This window comes from Phyllopteryx taeniolatus, chromosome 5 (genome assembly GCF_024500385.1).
Source record: "Phyllopteryx taeniolatus isolate TA_2022b chromosome 5, UOR_Ptae_1.2, whole genome shotgun sequence".
NCBI classification, from domain to species: Eukaryota; Metazoa; Chordata; class Actinopteri; order Syngnathiformes; family Syngnathidae; genus Phyllopteryx; species Phyllopteryx taeniolatus.
The window spans coordinates 1,833,840-1,854,103 of NC_084506.1; the positions used below are offsets into that span (position 1 = coordinate 1,833,840).

Consider the following 20,264-nt stretch of genomic DNA (forward strand, 5'->3'; position numbering starts at 1 on the left):
GTCTGTAGATCTCGGAGCCCTACTTTATATTCCATGAGTATTTCTTCCATGTATTCAGGACTAAACCATTTAGTGACTTATAGACCAGAATCAGAACTTTAAAATCTATTCTAAAGCTGACTGGGAGCCAGTGTAAAGACTTTAGAATTGGAGTAATATGGTCTCACCTATGCTCTGGTCAGAACCTGAGCTGCAGCATTCTGAATGAGCTGCAGCTGTTTAATGCTCTTTTGGGAGAGTCCATTACAATAGTCAAGTATACTTGAGATAAAAGCATGGATGAGCTTCTCCTGGTCTGCTTGGCACATGCAAGAAGCCTTCACTCTGGATGTGTTGTTCAGACAGTAGAAGGCAGTTTTAGTAATTGATTTGATATGACTGTTGAAAGTCAGGTCGGATTTACATCTAGGCGAATAGAAATATGATTGACACATGCATCCATTTCTGAGCCGCTTCTCCTCACTAGGGTCGTGCGCGTGCTGGAGCCTAGCCCAGCTATCATCGGGCAGGAGGCGGAGTACGGCCTGAACTGGTTGCCAGCCAATCGCAGGGCACATACAAACAAACAACCATCCGCCCTCACATGCACACCTATGGGCAACTTAGAGTTGTCAATCAACCTAGCATGCATGTTTTTGGGATGTGGGAGGAAACCGGAGTGCCCGGAGAAAACCCACGCAGGCACGGGGAGAATGTGAAAACTCCCCATAGGCGAGGCTGGGTATTGAACCCCGGTCCTCAGAACTGTGAGGCAGATGCTCTAACCAGTCGTCCACCGCGCTGCCTGGGTTATTTCTAATCATTTCTTAAAAGAAGTGGTTGTGACAGTGAAATATGCAGAGTTGAGAGACTTTTATTTTGAAATGACACATAAGATTTGGATGGGACCACTTTTGTTGGAGACCTGGGGTGGTGTAGTGTCCCCCAGAACTGGACTGGTTTGTGATACCAAAAGGATTATTTTTGTTCCTTTTTAAAAAATCAGTATGCATTGATATCCACAAATTAGTTTGAGGCTTTTATTTTGAAGGTGGCTTATTACCGTAATGCCTAGCATACACAAAACTAGGGGCGGCCGGCCCGACCCCTTTTTGAGTGGAGGCTGGCTTGACCACACTAAATTACTGCAAGAACCCCTTGACGGTTAATTCTACCATCCAGTTGGCACATTACATTCGATTAGCAACCAATTTATTGTCATGATGTCAACAAAATGACAAATGATGAGGTAAAAGATAATGGCTAAAACTACAAGTTATGTTAAAACATAAGTAACTCGTTTACGTTCAATTTACTGCATGTTTGAATTTGTCTCCCACTCTGGTGTAGTGTTACTCGCTGGTGTGGAACTTGACCGCAGTTGACAGCCCTCACTTGGCTCACACATGCAACGTAAATCAATTCCCTTGTCTATAAAGTGGAATGAAATGTATCTGTCAAAAAAGGTCAAAGTCAAAAGCCATTACAAGTATAGTAAAAACAGAAAACAAAAAAATATTCCCTATATTTAAGATGCATTAAAATACATCAACAGCCCTCTGCATCCTGATCGAATTGTGAGGTGGTGAGAGATTCCTACCTTTAGTGGGGACATGACTGCTTTCTTCTTTATTTGTCAATCAGCAGCCTACAATCATATCCTCGATTTTCTCCAAGCATCACGGTTCACATCAGTTTGATGTTGTATGTATTGTGTTGTTCTAGACTGTTGATACCAAGTATTTAAAGTCCTCCACCCTCACTATCTCTTCCCCTCCCCTCATTCATTCGTCACACCTACAGCACACCTCACCACTGTTATGCTGCCTTCATACATGTCCTGTACTATTCTAACTTACTTCTCTGCCACTTTTGACTGCCACATGCAGTAAGTACCACAGTTCCTCTCTGGGTACTCTGTCATAGGCTTTCTCTAAATCTACAATTACACAATGTAGCTTTTTCTGACTTTCTCTGTACTTCTTCATCAACAACCTCAAGACAAATAATGCTTCTGTGGTACTCTTTCTGGGCATGAAACCATACTGTTGCTCACAAATACTCACTTCTGTCCTGATTCTACCCTCACTACACTTTCCAATAAATTGATTGTATGGCTCATCAACTTTATTCCTCTACAGATCCCACAGCTCTGCACATCACCCTTGTTCACAATGTCTGTTGATCATCACTCCCATGTGACAAAAGAATAGAGGATAAGAAATTCCTGTACTTGGAAAAAAGCATAAGCAGCTACATACCAAAAAGAAGGAACTCAAACTGCTGGCTGTCGATTGTTGCTATTGTTTTCTTGGTTGAATGCTTTGGCAGGCCACGAGACACACACCCATTTTTTTTTTCTCAGATGAAAACTGGTTACATTTGAAGTGCAGTGGATATGGAAAGTCTAAACACGCCTGTTCAAAAGCCAGGTTTTTATGATATAAAAAAATTAGACCAAGGTAAAAGATAAAATTTTTCCCCACCATTAATTTGACTTATAACCTATACAACTCAATTGTATTCTTATAAAAATATTTTCAAGAAGGGAAGTAAAAAAAATTCTACTCCTTAGCCCATCCCCTTATCCCATCGTTTGACGAGCTAAGGGGAAGGGGTAAATGGCCCTAGGAATTGGGACAACACATTGTCACCCCCTGCTGGCTGTGTCGTAGTCAGACACAACAATTGTTTACTAGACTTTACGCCGATCTGGTCGATTTGATCGGTATCGGCCGATAATTAGCATTTTATGCTGATTGGCTTTCATGTCATAATTCGCCAATCCGATCAATGACCTCATCGATCGGCTCCGCACATGACATTTAACTCCGCGTCTTCGCCGTGTATGAATCAAAAAGCTAGTTTATTTTTAGCCTTGTCACGTGTCTTGTGGTGCAGTACTGTAACTATCTGACGGCCAATAAAGTTTTTTCAATCTTGTCGGTGAAAAAACACATCGTCGGTGTTGGACTATTTTGCGGTATCTCAGACAAACAACACGTAAGTTCGTTGCAGTCTGTTCACTGAAGTACGTCGTGGGGAACACCATCTAAATGCTTCAACACAACAAATTTGATCGGACACCTGAAGAATGTACACGAGGAGGAGCATGCCGCGTTCAAGCAACGCAACGGGGGGGGGACAAAACAAAACAAAAAAACAGGAAAAATCAAATGGACGCAAACTCTGGACAACAACCGTCCATATAGCCGTGACAGTGAGAAAGTTAGAGTAAGCATGTCATTAACAGTATTTGTTAAAGTAATTTAATTACAGTAAGTTAGCACCAATTATTTCTGTCATGTAATGTTGATTTGACCTACACAAGTATATACAATAAATTAACAAGTCATGTAAATAGACACATTGCTCCATCTTGTGATCGGATCGGTGATCGTTTTTTTAAACTTGCTGATATATCCGAGATCCAAGAGTTCTGCCACAAAAAAATCATGTTCGTGTAAAGCCTATTGTTTACATTTGCAAGATGCCGTCTTGTGTCAAATGAATGTTCCTATTATTATTAATTTTTATTTTTATTTGAATGTCTTTGTGCATTTTATAAAGGTGACTGGTATTTTAAAACTGTTTATAATAAATGTTTCCTGCAAGGGCAGGGTACATGCATTTCTATATTTTGTTTTTATCTACTCTAAAAACACATTTTAATACAAGTTTTGACAAACTTTATGGCCTAACGTTGGCCAATAAATAACACCAACAGCAACCATCACAAAACACATAACCAAACATTGGTAAACACACACAAAAAAGAAAATATCTCAAACAGAATAGAATAGAAAATATAGAAAACTTTGTGACTGTCACAGGAATATCCGTTGTCATTCTGGGACTGGGGTTGTCGTTCTGGAGTGTTGTGTGCTGATGAAGAAGACTGTTGCCTTTTTGCGTCCCTGTGGAGGAAAAGGCGTCCGGTTATTTATTACGTTGACCTCATGTGTGTTTAGTTAACCCAATGTCAGACGAGGATGTTTACGGGGAATCACAGCTAAAAGCTTTACGCCGATGACATACTGCATTGCATGAGTGATCAGGTTACAGCTTAACTATATGGAAAGTGCACATCATAGTATACTCAAACGCGACATTATTAGCAACGCTACATTAGCTACGTAGCTTCTGAATGTGACTTAGCTTTCTAACAATTCTTTCTAATCGTTCATAAAATGCATGTCATTTTTAAATGGGATACCCCTTCGTTCTCATGCACACGCAAAACCAAGGACTAAGATGAAAGGCAAGGGCTAAGTGGTACAATTGGGATGGGCCCTAAACCCAAATACATTTCAGAAGTTCTAGTATGCCTTTCCTGACGTTTTTGAATGTTATATTACAGTAGAAGCCATGGTCCGCAGAGAACCGCCACAGCATCAAAGAACAGAAAAATTCATTTGATGTGTGTTAAACTTGCTCCCTCAGAGCCTAACGTGAGGTTAAGGGACAGACAGTAAATCAGCAGTGGTTGAGATAATATTCTTGGATAAATTCTGTTTGAAAAACATGAGCTGTACCTGAACGATTTTTGCCTTGCAAATCTGTTAGGGAGGATGTTACTGTTCAAGTTGTAAGACAAATGAAAGCTCACGTGAATCAGCTTACATACTGAAATATTCAGCTACTGAGTATGGTCCTTGATTTGAAGGCAAAAGTTGACTGCGTGCAAAATATTACATATTCAGAATAATTCGGTTTTATTCTCAAGGGAGCACTAAAGCATGACAAAAGTAGAATAAAAATGTTTGTTTTGTGGATTATGGAAAAACCCGCCTTTATACAGTAGAACCTGTATGTGTGCATGTTGGAAGCAGTTAAAACGGATGCCGTCGAGTGGTCCAATAGAAGAACTCATGGGGGGAAAGGACTAGCTTGTTGTTATATTATAAGTACCAACAAGAACCCTGCTGCAACGTGTCTATGTGCTCTCAGTGTGCAAACGAGACCAGAATTTTACATAATTAAAAGATGGACTATGGAGGCTTTTAGCCATGGGCTTTATATGCAGATAAACCCATGCATGTATTTGGCTTGTAGGGAAGCTGTAACAAACTAGTAGGCTACACAAGAAGAAAAAGGAACACCAAGGGAGAACGTGAGGGTCCAAGGCAGCTGCAGGATTGTGGCTGGATGCCCTGCGTGTGTTCTGCTGACGGTTTGGCACTGAGACCATGAAGCCTGCTGTCCTGGCTGGAGTGTCCGAGGCCTCACTCACTAACTCACTCACTCACTTACACACACACACACACACACACACACACACACGTACAGAGTACAAGGGGTAACTCAGGGTATGAAGCCCAGTAGTCAGAGTTGATTGTTGTGTGACTAATGTTTCTCTCCAGCGTCCATCTGTTACTGGGCCCCTCTCATGCAAGAATCTCATGAAAACTCCTTTCTGCCCTCTTCAATAACTCCCTCATTATGAGCAATGCCAGACGAATTAAAAAAATAAATAATAATAATTACAAGCTCTTCAGTAGTCATTTCTTATATCAACCTGATATGTTAAGTGGACAAAATCAAAGGTAGATAACAAAGGGTCGGTGTTGCATTAAAAACTTAATGTCTCCTCACACTGAGAGAGGTGTTTGAAGGCCATTGCTGGTAAAAATGTGCTCTGTGTTATGAATGTTAGCATGTGATTTACATGCAGGAAGCGAATGAGACAAATACATTTAAAAAATCATGACTGCCGATCAGTGCTAGGTGTACAGTACCTAAAGTGTGCTTACGTCAGCTGCGATTGGTTTCAATAGTCCCGTGATCCTGACAGGATAATTTAGTTAAGTTATAAAATGGATGCAAAAATACCCAAAGAGGACAGATAGACGGGGCATATACATTATTCAGATCTTCAACCAAATTGAATGGATTTTTCCATGATACACAGCAAGCGAAAAACAAAACCTTTATCCTTTATCTTATAAAGGACTCCAAATTCTTTTGTCTTCTGACGTGAATCAGGGCAGGAAGCATACAATGTGTGTCAAATGCACTCTTGTTATAGGTTAATGAGAACTGAGTTTTTGGGTCATGTAACTAAAAAGAAGACTTAAAAGGGATTCATATGCTTTGATTCAGTCAATCCCTTCATAAATGTTAAATGTTGCAGCTTAAACGCTCATGATCAGCTCTTCATTTTTGCTCATCAATATTCTAACACATCTAAATCTATGCTGACCGAAGCCTCTATTTCTTGCCTGTGACTACCACTGGAGGTGAGTGATGTCCACTGGGTGTTTTATCACTTGAAGACATGCAGCTGTGTATGCACACTGTCACTCACAGTGTCAGAGCAATGGAAACAACATGCAGCTTGCTGAATGAATGGATTGTTGTTTGAATGGAAAATGTTAGGGCAGGAGAGGAGATGGGATGGAAGTTAAGGGCAGGAATTTGGAGAGGAAACATAAATGGAAGTGAACAGAATGAGCACGGAAGGGGTACCGCAGGACAAACACCCGTAAAAACAGCACATCTCATCTATTACAGGTTCTAGGGGAGTCCAGGTCATCTGATGTCCCCTTGCGGCGTTGTCTGTTCTTATTGAGTTATCATGCACTGCTGAAATGTGTGGACACTGTTAAATGTAGCCAAATGGAACATGCTCCTGTACATGCTCCTGTTGCATATTTGTGCATGTAAGTGTTATTCTACAGCCTCTCCACCCCCCAACCAAAACACACACACACACACACACACACACAAAAACAATTCAAACTGTGGCAAGGGACAGAGCATAGGAAGTGTGAACAGTTGAGCCCTGACAAAATGACGTTTGCCCAAGGAGCTGGCACTGCAATTGTGTGTGTGTGTGTATGTATATACTACGCCAACCCTGCTGTTCACCGGAGGGGATTTTATGAGAATTGTAGGCAGCTGGCAACCCACTTCATTTCCCCCCCTCCTTATCTGCTGGTTGCGATGTGTAGTGTTTGTTGCTCCACTTAATGTAATGTTGGAAGAAAATGAGCAATTTATTTTTTCTTCATGAAAGAAAGCAATAATATGCCTCCAGCTGTGGCTGTGGTCTACTCTGCACTACAAAATGATTTCTTTATGGACTCTTGTGAGCCATACAGTAAATTCATCCAGTAAGAGTAGAAATCGACAACTAGACGCAATTTATAGCAAGACATTTTGGTTTTAATAACGGCATCAATGAAGGCTGTAATCAGTTCAGGTGACATGTAAGGACAGTGTTGTGCACGTTTAGTGAAATGGGGCCATTGTCAATATTTGTATTTACTCCTGTGCTTTTGTTGATTTTCAAAATGTCTGCTACGAGTCTTATTCAGATCAGACAAGATGAACTTAGAACAACACAGCAGAATGCCGTTGGCTCCAGTCTGACTCGACTTGCCATTTTACCACCAATGCTGGATTTTTTTTTTAACCATGTTCATTCAGTGTCACAAACAACAACAATTAAACTCTTGTAGTAACAGTAGATGAGCTTTAACAACAACACAAGTCAGCTGAATGTCATCATTTGTACTATGTTGTACTTATCGTTCAGGAACAACATCCATCTTCAGAGTTCTTCAAAGTTAACATTTATTTTGAACTGTAACATTGCTGTAAGTCGAACCAGATGCCGGTCGTGGGCACCAGTGACCCTTTACTATCTTGCTTGGAGGATACCCATATTGGGAAACTGGCCTTCATTGTCACTACAAAGTTGAAAATCTAATTCTAGTTGTAATACTATTGCAATGACAGAATTCATCTGCCTCCAGGCAGATATACTGTACTGACATACCAGACATAGTAACTACAAAATAACAATGATAAGTGACCATTTTGAGTCATTTGAGCTATCGATTTTCTCTGCATAGCTTAAACATTTATTTCCTTTGTCTTGTTTCCATAGGCTTCCTCGCACCTGCCCTGGGATTTTTAGAAACGTTTCTCTTTTCTATGGTTTGCCAGCCAATTTTTGTGGAATATTTCGGATCTTAAGCAATTTGGGGCTATCCTTGTGCACTGACCACAAACCGAACATTAGCTGCCAGGATGGAACGCAGCAGTTGGAGTGGCAGTGAGAGTCCCGGGGACGACATAGACAGACTGAGTGACTCTGGTGGGGACAAGACAATGGACGGAGACCCTGAGGGAGTGTGGAGCCCTGACATTGAGCAAAGCTTCCAAGAAGCCCTTGCCATTTACCCGCCATGCGGAAGAAGGAAGATTATACTGTCGGACGAAGGAAAGATGTATGGTAAGTGCTAATAAACAGGACATGTTGTTCAATCACTTCAGGAGAAATGTTCATTCATAAAATGTAGTGTTTGATCGGTCATCCCAAACAAAAGCCTCCTTTGCCTTCATGAAGAAAAAAACTGGTTAATTAATTACTATGATACTCCCATCCAATTACATGCAGCGACCACCAGGGTAGTTCATTTATGTTACACTGTTGTTCACACACGGACATAAAAGAGTTAATTGCTTAGTCCATTTAAAATCTGTTGCTAGCTCTGTGGCTAACCAAAACAACAGCACCTACCAAGGTAGTCACTCAAATAATTAGTGTGGAGAGTCTTGGCAGCCACCTGATGTTAGTTTCTCTCAGCTTGTTACACTGAGTAACCTGTTCCTGGGGCTGAAATTTGGCCATTACAAAACTCTCAACTATAGTACTGGTTTAGTCCTAAATTCCTTTCTCGTTGTATCTGTTAGGGCTGCACGATTTTGGAAAAACATTGACATGCGACATGACATTGCATCTTTTTTTTGTTGTTGTTGTAACTGCAATATATACAGTAGAACCTCGAGAAAACTGACCCCGATATAGCAGATGTCCGATAAAATGGATTATTGGGACTGAACATTGTGTTAAAAAATAGTTTCCATTTTTCACTTAAAATGCCATTGACAAAGACTGTTAGTTCCAGAATTGACCGCTGTTGTTTACTGGTGCTGTGGAGCAATGCGGGCAGAGAATGGGACTGACATATTTCCAGGTCACAGATATACAATATGACTAGACATGCCTCCCGTGCCTATGTCACGGCCATGTCATGATGGTAGTATCTATTGTGCTGTAGAGTTGAGAGAGAGCGAGAGAGAGAGAGAGAGAGAGAGAGAGAGAGAGAGAGAGAGAGAGAGAGATGGCGGCAGTGTTAATTCTGAGCAATACAAAACAAGTCTGGAGTCTGGAACACACCATTTTTGGTACAGTAAAGCTGTTTTGTCAGGCCGTTTGCCTTTGGCAACATATTTGGATCTAGGAAGCACACTAATTCCTCACAGCTCATGAAAGCGACTTGCCTAAGATGTAAGGCTGGGTGATTATGGAAAAAGAAATGATCATGATTATTTTGATGGATATTGAAATCACAATTAAGAAACTTAGTATTTGTTTGACTACCAAAACAATATTCTGGCATATACAATATTCTGGCATTTTAGCAAGTAGAAATAACGTTGGTAATCATAATTGACCTAAAAAAGGAACATTTTTGTCTGATTTCATGTCAGACAATCAGGGGGAAAAAAGCATTTGTGTCTTTTTATACAAAGCCATGACCATGATCTGTTGTTCCTGCTGTATGCTTCTTGGCATCTTGGGGGCAGTGTGGTGCGTTGCATGCATGGAGCTGCATATTAGAGTAACCTACAAAAAAAAAGTAAAAGAAAGTTGCTATAAAACTTTATTAAACTTGTTTTTCACAAATTACAGAGAATATATGGCCTTGGATATTGTTATATTGTCCCTCTGTATGTGTTACTACGCCATTTGTGTGTAAATATTCGTTATTTGAAAATAAATCCCTCCCATTATCTAATGCTAATGTTAGCTAGCCTGTCTGTTTTGGAGGCTATGTTGATAGTGGGTGTGCGAATAATGACTGTAAAAGGGCAGTTCAAATTTCGATTAAGTATTGCTATTAAATAAACGTCCATTCATTCCAACAGTTTCCAAGAACATCCAATATTGTCTACATTAACTTTGTCCACATAACTTTCCACTTTTGTAAGGAATTTGGGGTGATTGCGGTATCTTGTATGTGTCTATGTTTACCCCGGTTTGGTTTCTATGTGGTTGTGGTCTCGACAATGAGAGAAACAAAGAACAATTACTAACTGAAGAGAGCAATTACTAAGTTAAGGTGTTAATGTGCTTACCACTATAAACTACACAGAAAATAAGGCACATTAAATATGGAGAAATAGGCATTTAGGTGACAATCGCTAATGCTAACGCAGCGCAACACGATCTGTAGCAGAAGGACTTAACTTCACCAACTTACAATGAACAAAGAAGTGGCGCTCCCACACACCTCTCATGGAAGCACACTCGGTAAAGGAACACAGACACCTCTCGCTCCTAACTGACAGGTGGTAAATATACTGCGTCACACTAATTAGCAACACGACCGCTCGCAGTGCCGCTAGCTCTCTTTTCTTCCTCGCTCACCCGCTTGCACACGCGAGCCACGAAGGACCCAAACCTAGCTGGCTGAACATCGCCTGTCTGAAACATACAAATATGTACACCTTCAATAGGGTTTTCCATTGACTAATAGCGTAAGATGGCGATTTCTAAAGCGATGTGTCTTGTATTTAAATATCCGATGTGTGTAACTCTTTTTGTTGTGCGTTTATTTTTACTGTAAACTCCCAATGGGGTGTCAATAAACCACTTAAAGCCAGCTCAGGGTAGGCAGAAGAACATGCGTCACACGCTTGCTGCAAGCAACACAGGGTGCATTCAGGGTGCAATTAACAACGCAGTAACATACTAAATACACAACCCGTGCCGCTGCACATTAATTGTTTTTCTTCGATTATAACGTTTTTTGTTTTTTGTTTTTATTGTTAGAAGCCAAAATTGAAATCACAATTAAATTTCAATGATGAGTACTGTACGTCAACAATGCCACCATGGCCAAGCACATTGGCATGGTAAGTTTGAATAAAATATGAAACTTTCAAACATTTTCAAGCGTTTTCTTATATTTATTTACAATAACTTTGTACTGCACTAGGCGTTTTAGGCCACAAACATCCATCCATCCATTTTCTGAGCCGCTTATCCTCACTAGGGTCGCGGGCATGCTGGAGCCTATCCCAGCTATCATCGGGCAAGAGGCGGGGTACACCCTAAACTGGTTGCCAGCCAATCGCAGGGCACATACAAACAAACAACATTCGAACTCACATTCACACCTACTGGCAATTTAGAGTCCCCAATTAATGCATGTTTTTGGGATGTGGGAGGAAACCGGAGTGCCCAGAGAAAACCCACGCAGGCACGGGGAGAACATGCAAACTCCACACAGGCGGGACCGGGGATTGAACCCCGCTCCTCAGAACTGTGAGGCTGATGCTCTAACCAGTCGGCCACCGTTAGGCCACAAACAAACCTACATAATAATTTTGTACTGTACAGTAATGTGGGTGCATATGTCCTCAAAAAAAAAAAGCTATACCTGCCGATTCCCCTCCGCCCCCATTACTCCATTCTTTCGAGGTTTCACAGTATTGCGATGTGGTAAAAAACAGGAAAACATATTTGTGACGTGAAAACCAGCACGCAGTTTTCATTTTCATGTAGTGAGGAGAAGCGGTACACAAAATGGATGGATGGATGTATTTTTTTTGACAGTTTATAATACCTTCAGTAGAAAATAAACTATGCTCAACAGAGCACAGAAGTACAGTGGGTACGGAAAGTATTCAGACCCCCTTAAATTTTTCACTCTTTTTTTTATACTGCATTTGCTAAAAGTTCATTTTTTTCCCACATTAATGTACACACAGCACCTCATATTGAACTGAATTGTTGAATTTTTTGCAGATTTATTAAAAAAACAAAACTGAAATATCACACCCATAAGTATTCAGACCCTTCGCTCAGTATTTAGTAGAAGCATCCTTTTGAGCTAATACAGCCATGGGTCTTTTTGGAAAGATGCAACAAGTTTTTCACACCTGTATTTGGGGATCATCTACCATTCCTCCTTACCTCTCCAGTTCTGTCAGGTTGGATGGTGAACATTGGTGGGCATGAATCCTCACTAAACCACGGATATTGTACAAACCCCAATTCCAAAGAAGTTGGGAGCTTGTTTAAAATGTAAATAAAAACAGAATACAATGATTTGCAAATCCTTTTCAACCCATATTCAATTAAATATGCTACAAAGACATTTAATGTTCAAACTGATAAACATTTGTTTTTTTGCAAGTATTCACTCATTTTGAATTTGGTGCCTGTAACACGTTCACTGTGTAAGATCACCGTTCCTTTTAACACTCAATAAGCGTCTGGGGAAAAAAAGACACTAACTGGTGAACCGTTGTAGGTGGAATTCTTCCGATTCTTGCTTGATGTACAACTTCAATTGCCCAACAGTCTGGGGTTTCTATTGTCGTATTTTGTGCTTCATAATGTGCCACACAGTTACAATGGGAGACAAGTCTGGACTGCTTGTAGGCCAGTCTAGTACTCACATTCTTTTACTAGAAGAAGAAGAAGAAGAAGAATCATCTTTTATTGTCATGAACATGCATGCATGCACACGAAATTTGTCCTCTGCATTTAACCCATCACAGTGAACACATACACATGTTTGTGGAACACACTGGAGCAGAGGGCAGCTGAAGCGCCCGGGGAGCATTTCGGGGTATCAGTGTCTTGCTCAAGGACACCACAGCCATGAGTCCGGGGTATGTTGGCGGATGGTCCACGCTGTTGTAACACATGCAGAATGTGGCTTGGCAATATATTGCTGAAATATGCAGGGACTTTGCTTGGATGGCAGCATATGTTGCTCCAAAAACTGTATGTAACTTTCAGCATTAAGGGTGCCTTCACGGATGTGCAAGTAGTGCTGATTTATATATAGAGAAGCTTGATTTGATTGATATTTTATTAAAGCTCGATATGGAAAAAGGGGATCATTGATTTTATTTTCTATCCTTTTGGCTACTCTGCGAAACTTCTGTCAACATGGAGGAGAAGATGCTTGTGACTAGCAAGCCATAAATAGTCCCAAAAAGGGCATGTCTATCATTTCAAAACAACCGTAGTCTGCAAAAAGGTATATAAAAGATGTTACGACTAAGACAGGCATATCCTTATAAAATCACAAGAAGATGAAGCATGTTATCGAGAGCGATGCATGTATCACATTAAAGAGACTCCTAACTCCTTGCCACTCCTGTAAGGTAAACAAAACAATGTCTCAGAGCACATAGCAATCGTGGTGGAAGTTGAAGTGTTCGTGTTTTTGTGTTCACTCCGTGAATGTGGCAGGAAGATAACAAGATAGTAGTCACTGTCTGGGCTAACTGTTCCAGACAGTTGGGTTTGTACAGTGTGGCATTCTCGAGAATTGGGCAGATGCTGGCTTTTGAACTTTGCATTGATAACCATCTGGATGGTCCTTTTCCTCTTTGGTTCAGAGGACGAGACGTCCATGATTTGACATGGACTCGTCAGACCACAGCAAACTTTTCCGCTTTGGGTCAGTCCATCTCAGATGAACTCAGGCCTAGAGAAGCCATCCGGCAGCGTTTCTGGGTGTTGTTGATATATGGCTTTCGGTTTATATGGTAGTTTTAACTTGCTTTTGTAGATGTAGTGTCGAACTGTGTTAACTGTCAATAGTTTTCCGAAGTGTTCCTGAGCCCTTGTGGCAATACCCTTTACAAAATACTACTGTTTTTTTAAGGCAGTGCCATCTGAGAGATCGAAGATCATGGACATTCAATGTTGGTTTTTGGCCTTGCCGCTTACGTGCAGAGAATTTTCCAGATTCTCTGAATCTTTTGATAATATTATGGGCCATAGATGATGAAATCCCTAAATTCCTTGCAATTGTATGTTGGGAAATGTTGTTCTTAAACTGTTGGACTATTGCTCACGCAGTTGTTCACAAAGTGGTGAATCTTGCCCCATCCTTGCTCGTGAACAGCTGAACCATTCGGGGAAGCTTCTTTTAACAGGTCTTTTTGAGCATTCCTCAACATTCCCAGGCTTTTGTTGCCACTGTCCCATATTTTTTTAGAACATGTTGCAGGCATCAAAATTTAAAATGATAGAATATTTCTAAAAAAAACAATAACTTTCAATAACTGATAATAGTTTTCTGAAGTATTCCTGTGCCCATATGGCAATAGCCTTGCCGGTTTTTGATGCAGTGCCGCCTTGCAGCTTGCATGCAGCGATTTCTCCAGATTCGCTGAATCTCTTCATGATGTTATAGATTGTAGATGATGAAATCCCTGAATTCCTTGTAATTGTATGTTGAGAAACGGTCTTAAACTGTTGGACTTTTTGATCACGCAGTTGTTCACAAAGTGGTGAGCCTCGCCCCATCCTTTCTTGTGAACAACTGAGCCTGTCGGGTATGCTCCTTTGATACCCAATCAGACTCACCTGTTTCCACTTAACCGCTTCACCTGTGGAATGTTCCAAACAGGTGTTTTTTGAGCATTCCACAACTTTCCCAGTCTTTTGTTGTCCCTGTCCCGGCTTTTTTGGAACGTGTTGCAGGGATCAAATTCTAAATGAGAGCATATTTCCAATGAGAGAATATTTGCAAAAATATATATTAATCAGTTTGAACATTATTTATGTTATGATCCTCAGAAGTACATGTACTGTAGATGGCTGAAACTGACAAGGCGACATGCGAATATGACAGCGAGCGAGGCCACGAGTGCTCGGAATCGCCCTCTAAAACCCCCTTCTGTTTTGAGCTTGCCGTCTAAGCCATAAATCCTCATAGACAAGTTCAAGCTGCTGCCTTTCCAGCTAGCCTGCTTCTACTTAGCTTGCTGGCTACCTAGCCACTCTAGCTTCACGCTGTGTTGGATCAACTTTCTCCCATTAAATCTGCCACCGTGCTGTCGCCACCCTCTCCGACTATGGTTCCTTTTCCACTTCCATGGTATTTGTGCAGCTCATTGGAGAGCTAGACAAAATGCAAGTCTCCTTCAACATACACCTCATTTTTGGTGGAATGAGTCGATTTCATTTTTAGCACTATGGAACATCCATGTGTCTTGGTGGACTGCCCCCACCCTCATGCATTTCACTGAAGATGTCCAGAAAATGCACATGTATCGCAATCAAATGTGAAATGTGCACTTCAAGTCCCTTGCTAAAAGCCTTTCGGCCGAAGACTGGATTGAGCTGCCAAGATTCAACTGGCGGTGTGAGGGAGAAGTTGCCCTAATCTCCATTTTTAGCCAGAGACACTGCTGATGCCCATACAGATGTGGACTGGGTGCCTTGCGAAGTAACGAAAATCTGTGCAGTCACTTCAAGGATGATCACCAGGAGGGAAGTGAGACCATCCCATTCCAATTCTTCTGACACACAAATTGATGTGGGCCATAAAGCTTCTTGTTGGGCAGAGACAACCAATACCTTTCTACAAGACCAGGAGCCATGACACACACCGAGGATTTCGACAGCTTTTGTGTCCAAAGTTTTGTGGTGGAACATTTCCAGGCTGCATGAGCAAATAGCTACTTTATCGACCGTGTTAAACATGATGGACACTTGAGATGGACCAGCTGGATAATTCTCTTGGGAATGACATAACAGTCCATCGTGCATTGTATCGTTTCCCCGAGAAGACTATGCACCTTGCCTTGGTCAGCAAAGTTTTTATGGCCTTTGAATGAGTTTCAAGGCCAGAACATGGATCAAATCAAAATGTACCTAGATAGTGGGTTATTTTATTATACATATATTTTTTACAATTGTTTGGTCACATTAATAAGATGTACTTTAAATAGTTTCACCAGAAAAAGCTTATTGACACCAGTGATGAAGAGTACGGGACCATGCTGGATGCTGCCGGGGCATCATTCAGTGGTGGGATCAATGAGTCAGCGGGGTCATTTAGAGATAAAGCAAAGTTTGAAGACACCGTTGTCGGATGACATTGGAATGATGGCGTAGATGGAATTAGGACAGGTGGCAAGTCACTACCATCAGCACCACCACGCAAGAGTGGTGGTGGTGGTGGTGGTGGTGCCTGCGAGTCTCAGTGGCTACACAGTGTAGCCACTGAGACTCGCAGGCAGTGAAAAAGCACAAGTGATTTCATCACCTCACCTGCCAGGAAGTGTGACTTTGAGAGGTGTTACTGCCAGAACCTTAAGCTCTCAAGGTCCGGAAAAGTAAAATGCATTCTGAATAGTGTGAAACAATGTAAATAAAAGATTTATTAAATTCAAGTTCAGTGAGTCCTCAAATTTCAGTAGCAGTGTGTGTTTGTATGTGTGTGTATGTGTGTGTGCAAAGTGTCTGGGAAAAGAAGCCCGTTAGCGGGCTACTAATGAAGCACTTTTCTCTGGCCAACACAACGAGCAAAGTGTCCTTGGAGAAAAAGGGCGGGGTATCGTGATGACCACAGCAGACAAGGATGCACCCCAAGCTGACCATATAGCGTTGAAATGGGGCCCCCAATGTGAAGGTGGAAAGGTGCACCGTTACAGCCATTGTCCACAAGAGAGTGCCAAAGAGCCCCCATGGTCCCCACGATACATGGAAAACAGTGTGTGTATGTGTGTGTGTGTGTGTGTGTGTGTGTGTGTGTGTGTGTGTGTATGTTTGAACTAATATAATAATGAGCAGATGGTCCGCTGGCTGCCACCAGCTGTGACTCCCTCTTGCCCTTCTCTCTGCATGCAGAGTGCTCTCTAGTGAATTCTTTATGATGCTGCTTCAGTTCAGGGCCTCTATATGTAATAAATTAAGATCTTGGATCTGAAGTACTTATTTTTCTCAGACTCAGTTGATGGGATCTTGCTGGAGAACCTTGCGAGGTAAAGCTACATGGCCAAAATCTATTAGTCATCTATTAGTCTATTTTGACGACTACTGTGTGTGACCTTTTAGTCTCATTGAAGTTTTTATCTTCTTTTGCTTTTTGGACATCTTTAGCCTTTTCCCAGTTCATCCTCATCTGTGTTCTGAGCATCAGCAGTCAGCTGCTTTAGTGAAATGCTATGATAAAGCCACTGCACACCACCTGCTCAACAACAGGCACAGTGAGTGAACAGCTGCTGTGCATCGTGAATAGGATCTCTCACTCACATTTATCAGGTAAATCCAAATAAATCGTGTTGCTGTTTTGTCTGCTGGATGTTGCAATGTTTGCTCACACTTTTCACATGATGAGGCGATATGTAAATGTTTTGAAGGCAACACACATCCTCAACAGTTGATGTATCAATATGCCTGAAATGTATGCATAAACACTGATAGCAAAACCCCTTCTCAACAGTTAAGTTTGGTTATTTAATGGAATTTTGACATTTACTGTTTTCTGAGGCAAAGCATAATACAGTATGTGAACCCTTCAGAACGGATGAGCAGCATTTGGGCCAAAAGATAAGACTATTACGGTATTCTTACGCCACAACAACCTAGCTTAAAAACACAATCAAACTGATCGCTGTTCATAACCTGGAAATATGAGGAAAAAGTACTGTAATATGCATACAGGGTAGGGCTGGGGAAAGAAGTCAAATAACTGCTAAGACGACAGAAAATTTCTGCCTATCTTTTAACCGAAGGAAACATGTTTGCGCCGCAGTCCATGTTTTTCACACAGACACGATAAATGAGATTGTTGTTTTTTTTAATGCCTTTGAAATCATGAAAAATAAGGCCCGCCCTTATTATTTTTTATTAGTCAATATATTTTACATTTTGCTTTTAAATCATATTGTTGTTATTGTTATTATGGTTGTTATTGTTTCTCGATGAAATCGTTTTTCTTTACTCTGTGATATGTATCCCCCTGGGTCTGAAATACAGAATAAAGAGCTGCAAGACTAGCCTGGTTTACATGGAGCCTTCTGTTCCTATTGTAATCAGTTTAAAAGCCCAAACTGAATGAAAATGCTCCATATAAAGACCTGACTTGGAATAAACAGGCCAAATCCGAATGTAATTTCACTCTGTTTCACAGGGGTGGAATATTCCTTTTGCAGCCCTGTGGGGGGCACAAGCCAGTGCAAAGATAAATGCAGAGGGTTGCGTCAGGAAGGGCATCCGGCTTAAAACTTTGCCAAGCAAATATGAGCATCAATCCAAAGAATTCCATACCGGATCGGTCGTGGCCCGGGTTAACAACGTCCGCCACCGGCGCCGTCAACCTGCAGGGCACCGTTGGAAATTCAGCTACTGTGGGTAGAAGTCGAAGAAGAAGAATAGGTGGAAAGCGGGTTCTTCGGCAGAAAGAGAAGAGGAAAGCACATAGCCGAGAACTGAATGTGGGGACTTTGAATGTTGGGACTATGACAGGAAAATCTCGGGAGTTGGTTGACATGATGATTAGGAGATAGGTTGATATATTGTGTGTCCAGGAGACCAGGTGGAAAGGCAGTAAGGCTAGAAGTTTAGGGGCAGGTTTTAAATTATTTTACCATGGTGTAGATTGGAAGAGAAAATGCGTCGGGGTTATTTTAAAAGAAGAGTTGGCTAAGAATGTCTTGGAGGTGAAAAGAGTATCAGATTGAGTGATTAGGCTGAAACTTGAAATTGAGGGTGTTATGTATAATGTGATTAGTGGCTATGCCCCACAGGTAGGATGTGACCTATAGGTGAAAGAGAAATTCTGAAAGGAGCTTGACGAAGTAGTTCTGAGCATCTCAGACAGAGAGAGAGTCGTGATTGGTGCAGATTGTAATGGACATGTTGGTGAAGGAAATAGGGGTGATGAAGAAGTGATGGCTAAGTACGGCATCCAGGAAAGGAACTTGGAGGGACAGATGGTGGTAGACTTCGCAAAAAGGATTCAAATGGCTGTAGTGAACACTTTTTCTAGAGGAGGCAGGAACATAGGGTGACCTACAAGAGCGGAGGTAGAAGCACGCAGGTGGATTACATCTTGTGCAGACGATGTAATCTGAAGGAGGTTACTGACTGTAAGGTAGGGGTAGGAGAGAGTGTGGCGAGACAGCATAGGATGGTGGTGTGTAAAATGACTCTGGTGGAAGGAAGATTAGGAAGACAAAGGCAGAGCAGAGAACCATGTGGTGGAAGCTGAGACAGGACGAGTGTTGTGCAGCTTTTCGGGAAGAGGTAAGCCAGGCTCTCGGTGGACAGGAGGAGTTTCCAGAAGACTGGACCACTGCAGCCAAGGTGATCAGAGAGGCAGGCAGGAGAGTACTTGGTGTATCTTCTGGCAGAAAGGAGAGAAGGAGACTTAGTGGTGGAACCTCACAGTACAGCAAATCATACAAGGAAAAAGGTTAGCTAAGAAGAAGTGGGACACTGAGAGGACCGAGGAGAGGCGAAAGGAATACATTGAGATGCGACACAGGGCAAAGGTAGAGGTGGCAAAGGCCAAATAAGAAGCATATGATGACATGTATGGCAGGTTGGACACTAAAGAAGGAGAAAATGATCTATACAGGCTGGCCAGACAGAGGGATAGAGATGGGAAGGATGTGCAGCAGGTTAAGGTGATTAAGTATAGAGATAAAAATATGTTGACTGGTGCCAGCAGTGTGCTAGCTAGATGGAAAGGGTGTTGTGCAGAGCTGTGGGAACTATAGAGGAATAAAGTTGATGAGCCACACAATGAAGTTATGGGAAAGAGTAGTGGAGGCTAGACTCAGGACAGAAGTGAGTATTTGCGAGCAACAGTATGGTTTCATGCCTAGAAAGAGTACCACAGATGCATTATTTGCCTTGATGATGTTGATGAAAAAGTACAGAGAAGGTCAGAAGGAGCTACATTGTGTCTTTGTAGATCTAGAGAAAGCCTATGACAGAGTACCCAGAGAGGAACTGTGGTACTGCATGCGGAAGTCTGGAGTGGCAGAGAAGTATGTTAGAATAATACAGGACATGAATGAGGGCAGCACAACAGTGGTGAGGTGTGCTGTAGGTGTGACAGACCAGTTTAAGGTGGTGGTGGGACTGCATCAGGGATCAGCCCTGAGCCCCTTCCTGTTTGCAGTGGTGATGGATAGGCTGACAGATGAGGTTAGACTGGAATCCCCGTGGACCATGATGTTTGCAGATGACATTGTGATCTGCAGTGAAAGCAGGGAGCAGGTGGGAGAACAGTTAGAAAGATGGAGGCATGCACTGGAAAGCAGAGGAATGAAGATTAGCCGAAGTAAGACAGAATATATGTCCATGAATGAGAGGAGTGGTGGGGGAAGAGTGAGGCTACAGGGCGAAGAGATAGCAAGGGTGGAGGACTTTAAATACTTGGGGTCAACTCTCCAGAGCAATGGTGAGTGTGGTCAGGAAGTGAAGAAACGGGTCCAAG

General features: G+C 41.8%; 1 protein-coding gene and 1 long non-coding RNA gene across 5 annotated transcripts in view; one reads left to right on the plus strand and one right to left on the minus strand.

Moving 5' to 3' along the window:
* LOC133477769 (transcriptional enhancer factor TEF-1-like) overlaps positions 1-20,264 on the plus strand; it is a 70,401-nt gene that overhangs the window by 26,296 nt on the left and 23,841 nt on the right. For 2 of the 4 annotated variants that reach the window (XM_061772893.1, XM_061772894.1), the window contains exon 2: positions 7,874-8,221. In XM_061772893.1, the coding sequence (XP_061628877.1) occupies positions 8,017-8,221 (205 nt within the window). In that variant the 5' untranslated portion in view covers positions 7,874-8,016. Of the gene's footprint in view, positions 1-7,873; positions 8,222-16,760; positions 16,798-16,915; positions 17,078-20,264 lie in introns of those variants that run through there. The other 2 variants (XM_061772895.1, XM_061772896.1) reach the window with 2 other exon arrangements.
* Positions 3,810-11,013, minus strand: LOC133477771 (uncharacterized). Its single transcript, XR_009788471.1, has 3 exons — positions 10,257-11,013; positions 9,533-9,619; positions 3,810-3,896 (listed from the first exon to the last, which is right to left on the minus strand). It is a non-coding gene; the product is annotated as an uncharacterized LOC133477771 (long non-coding RNA).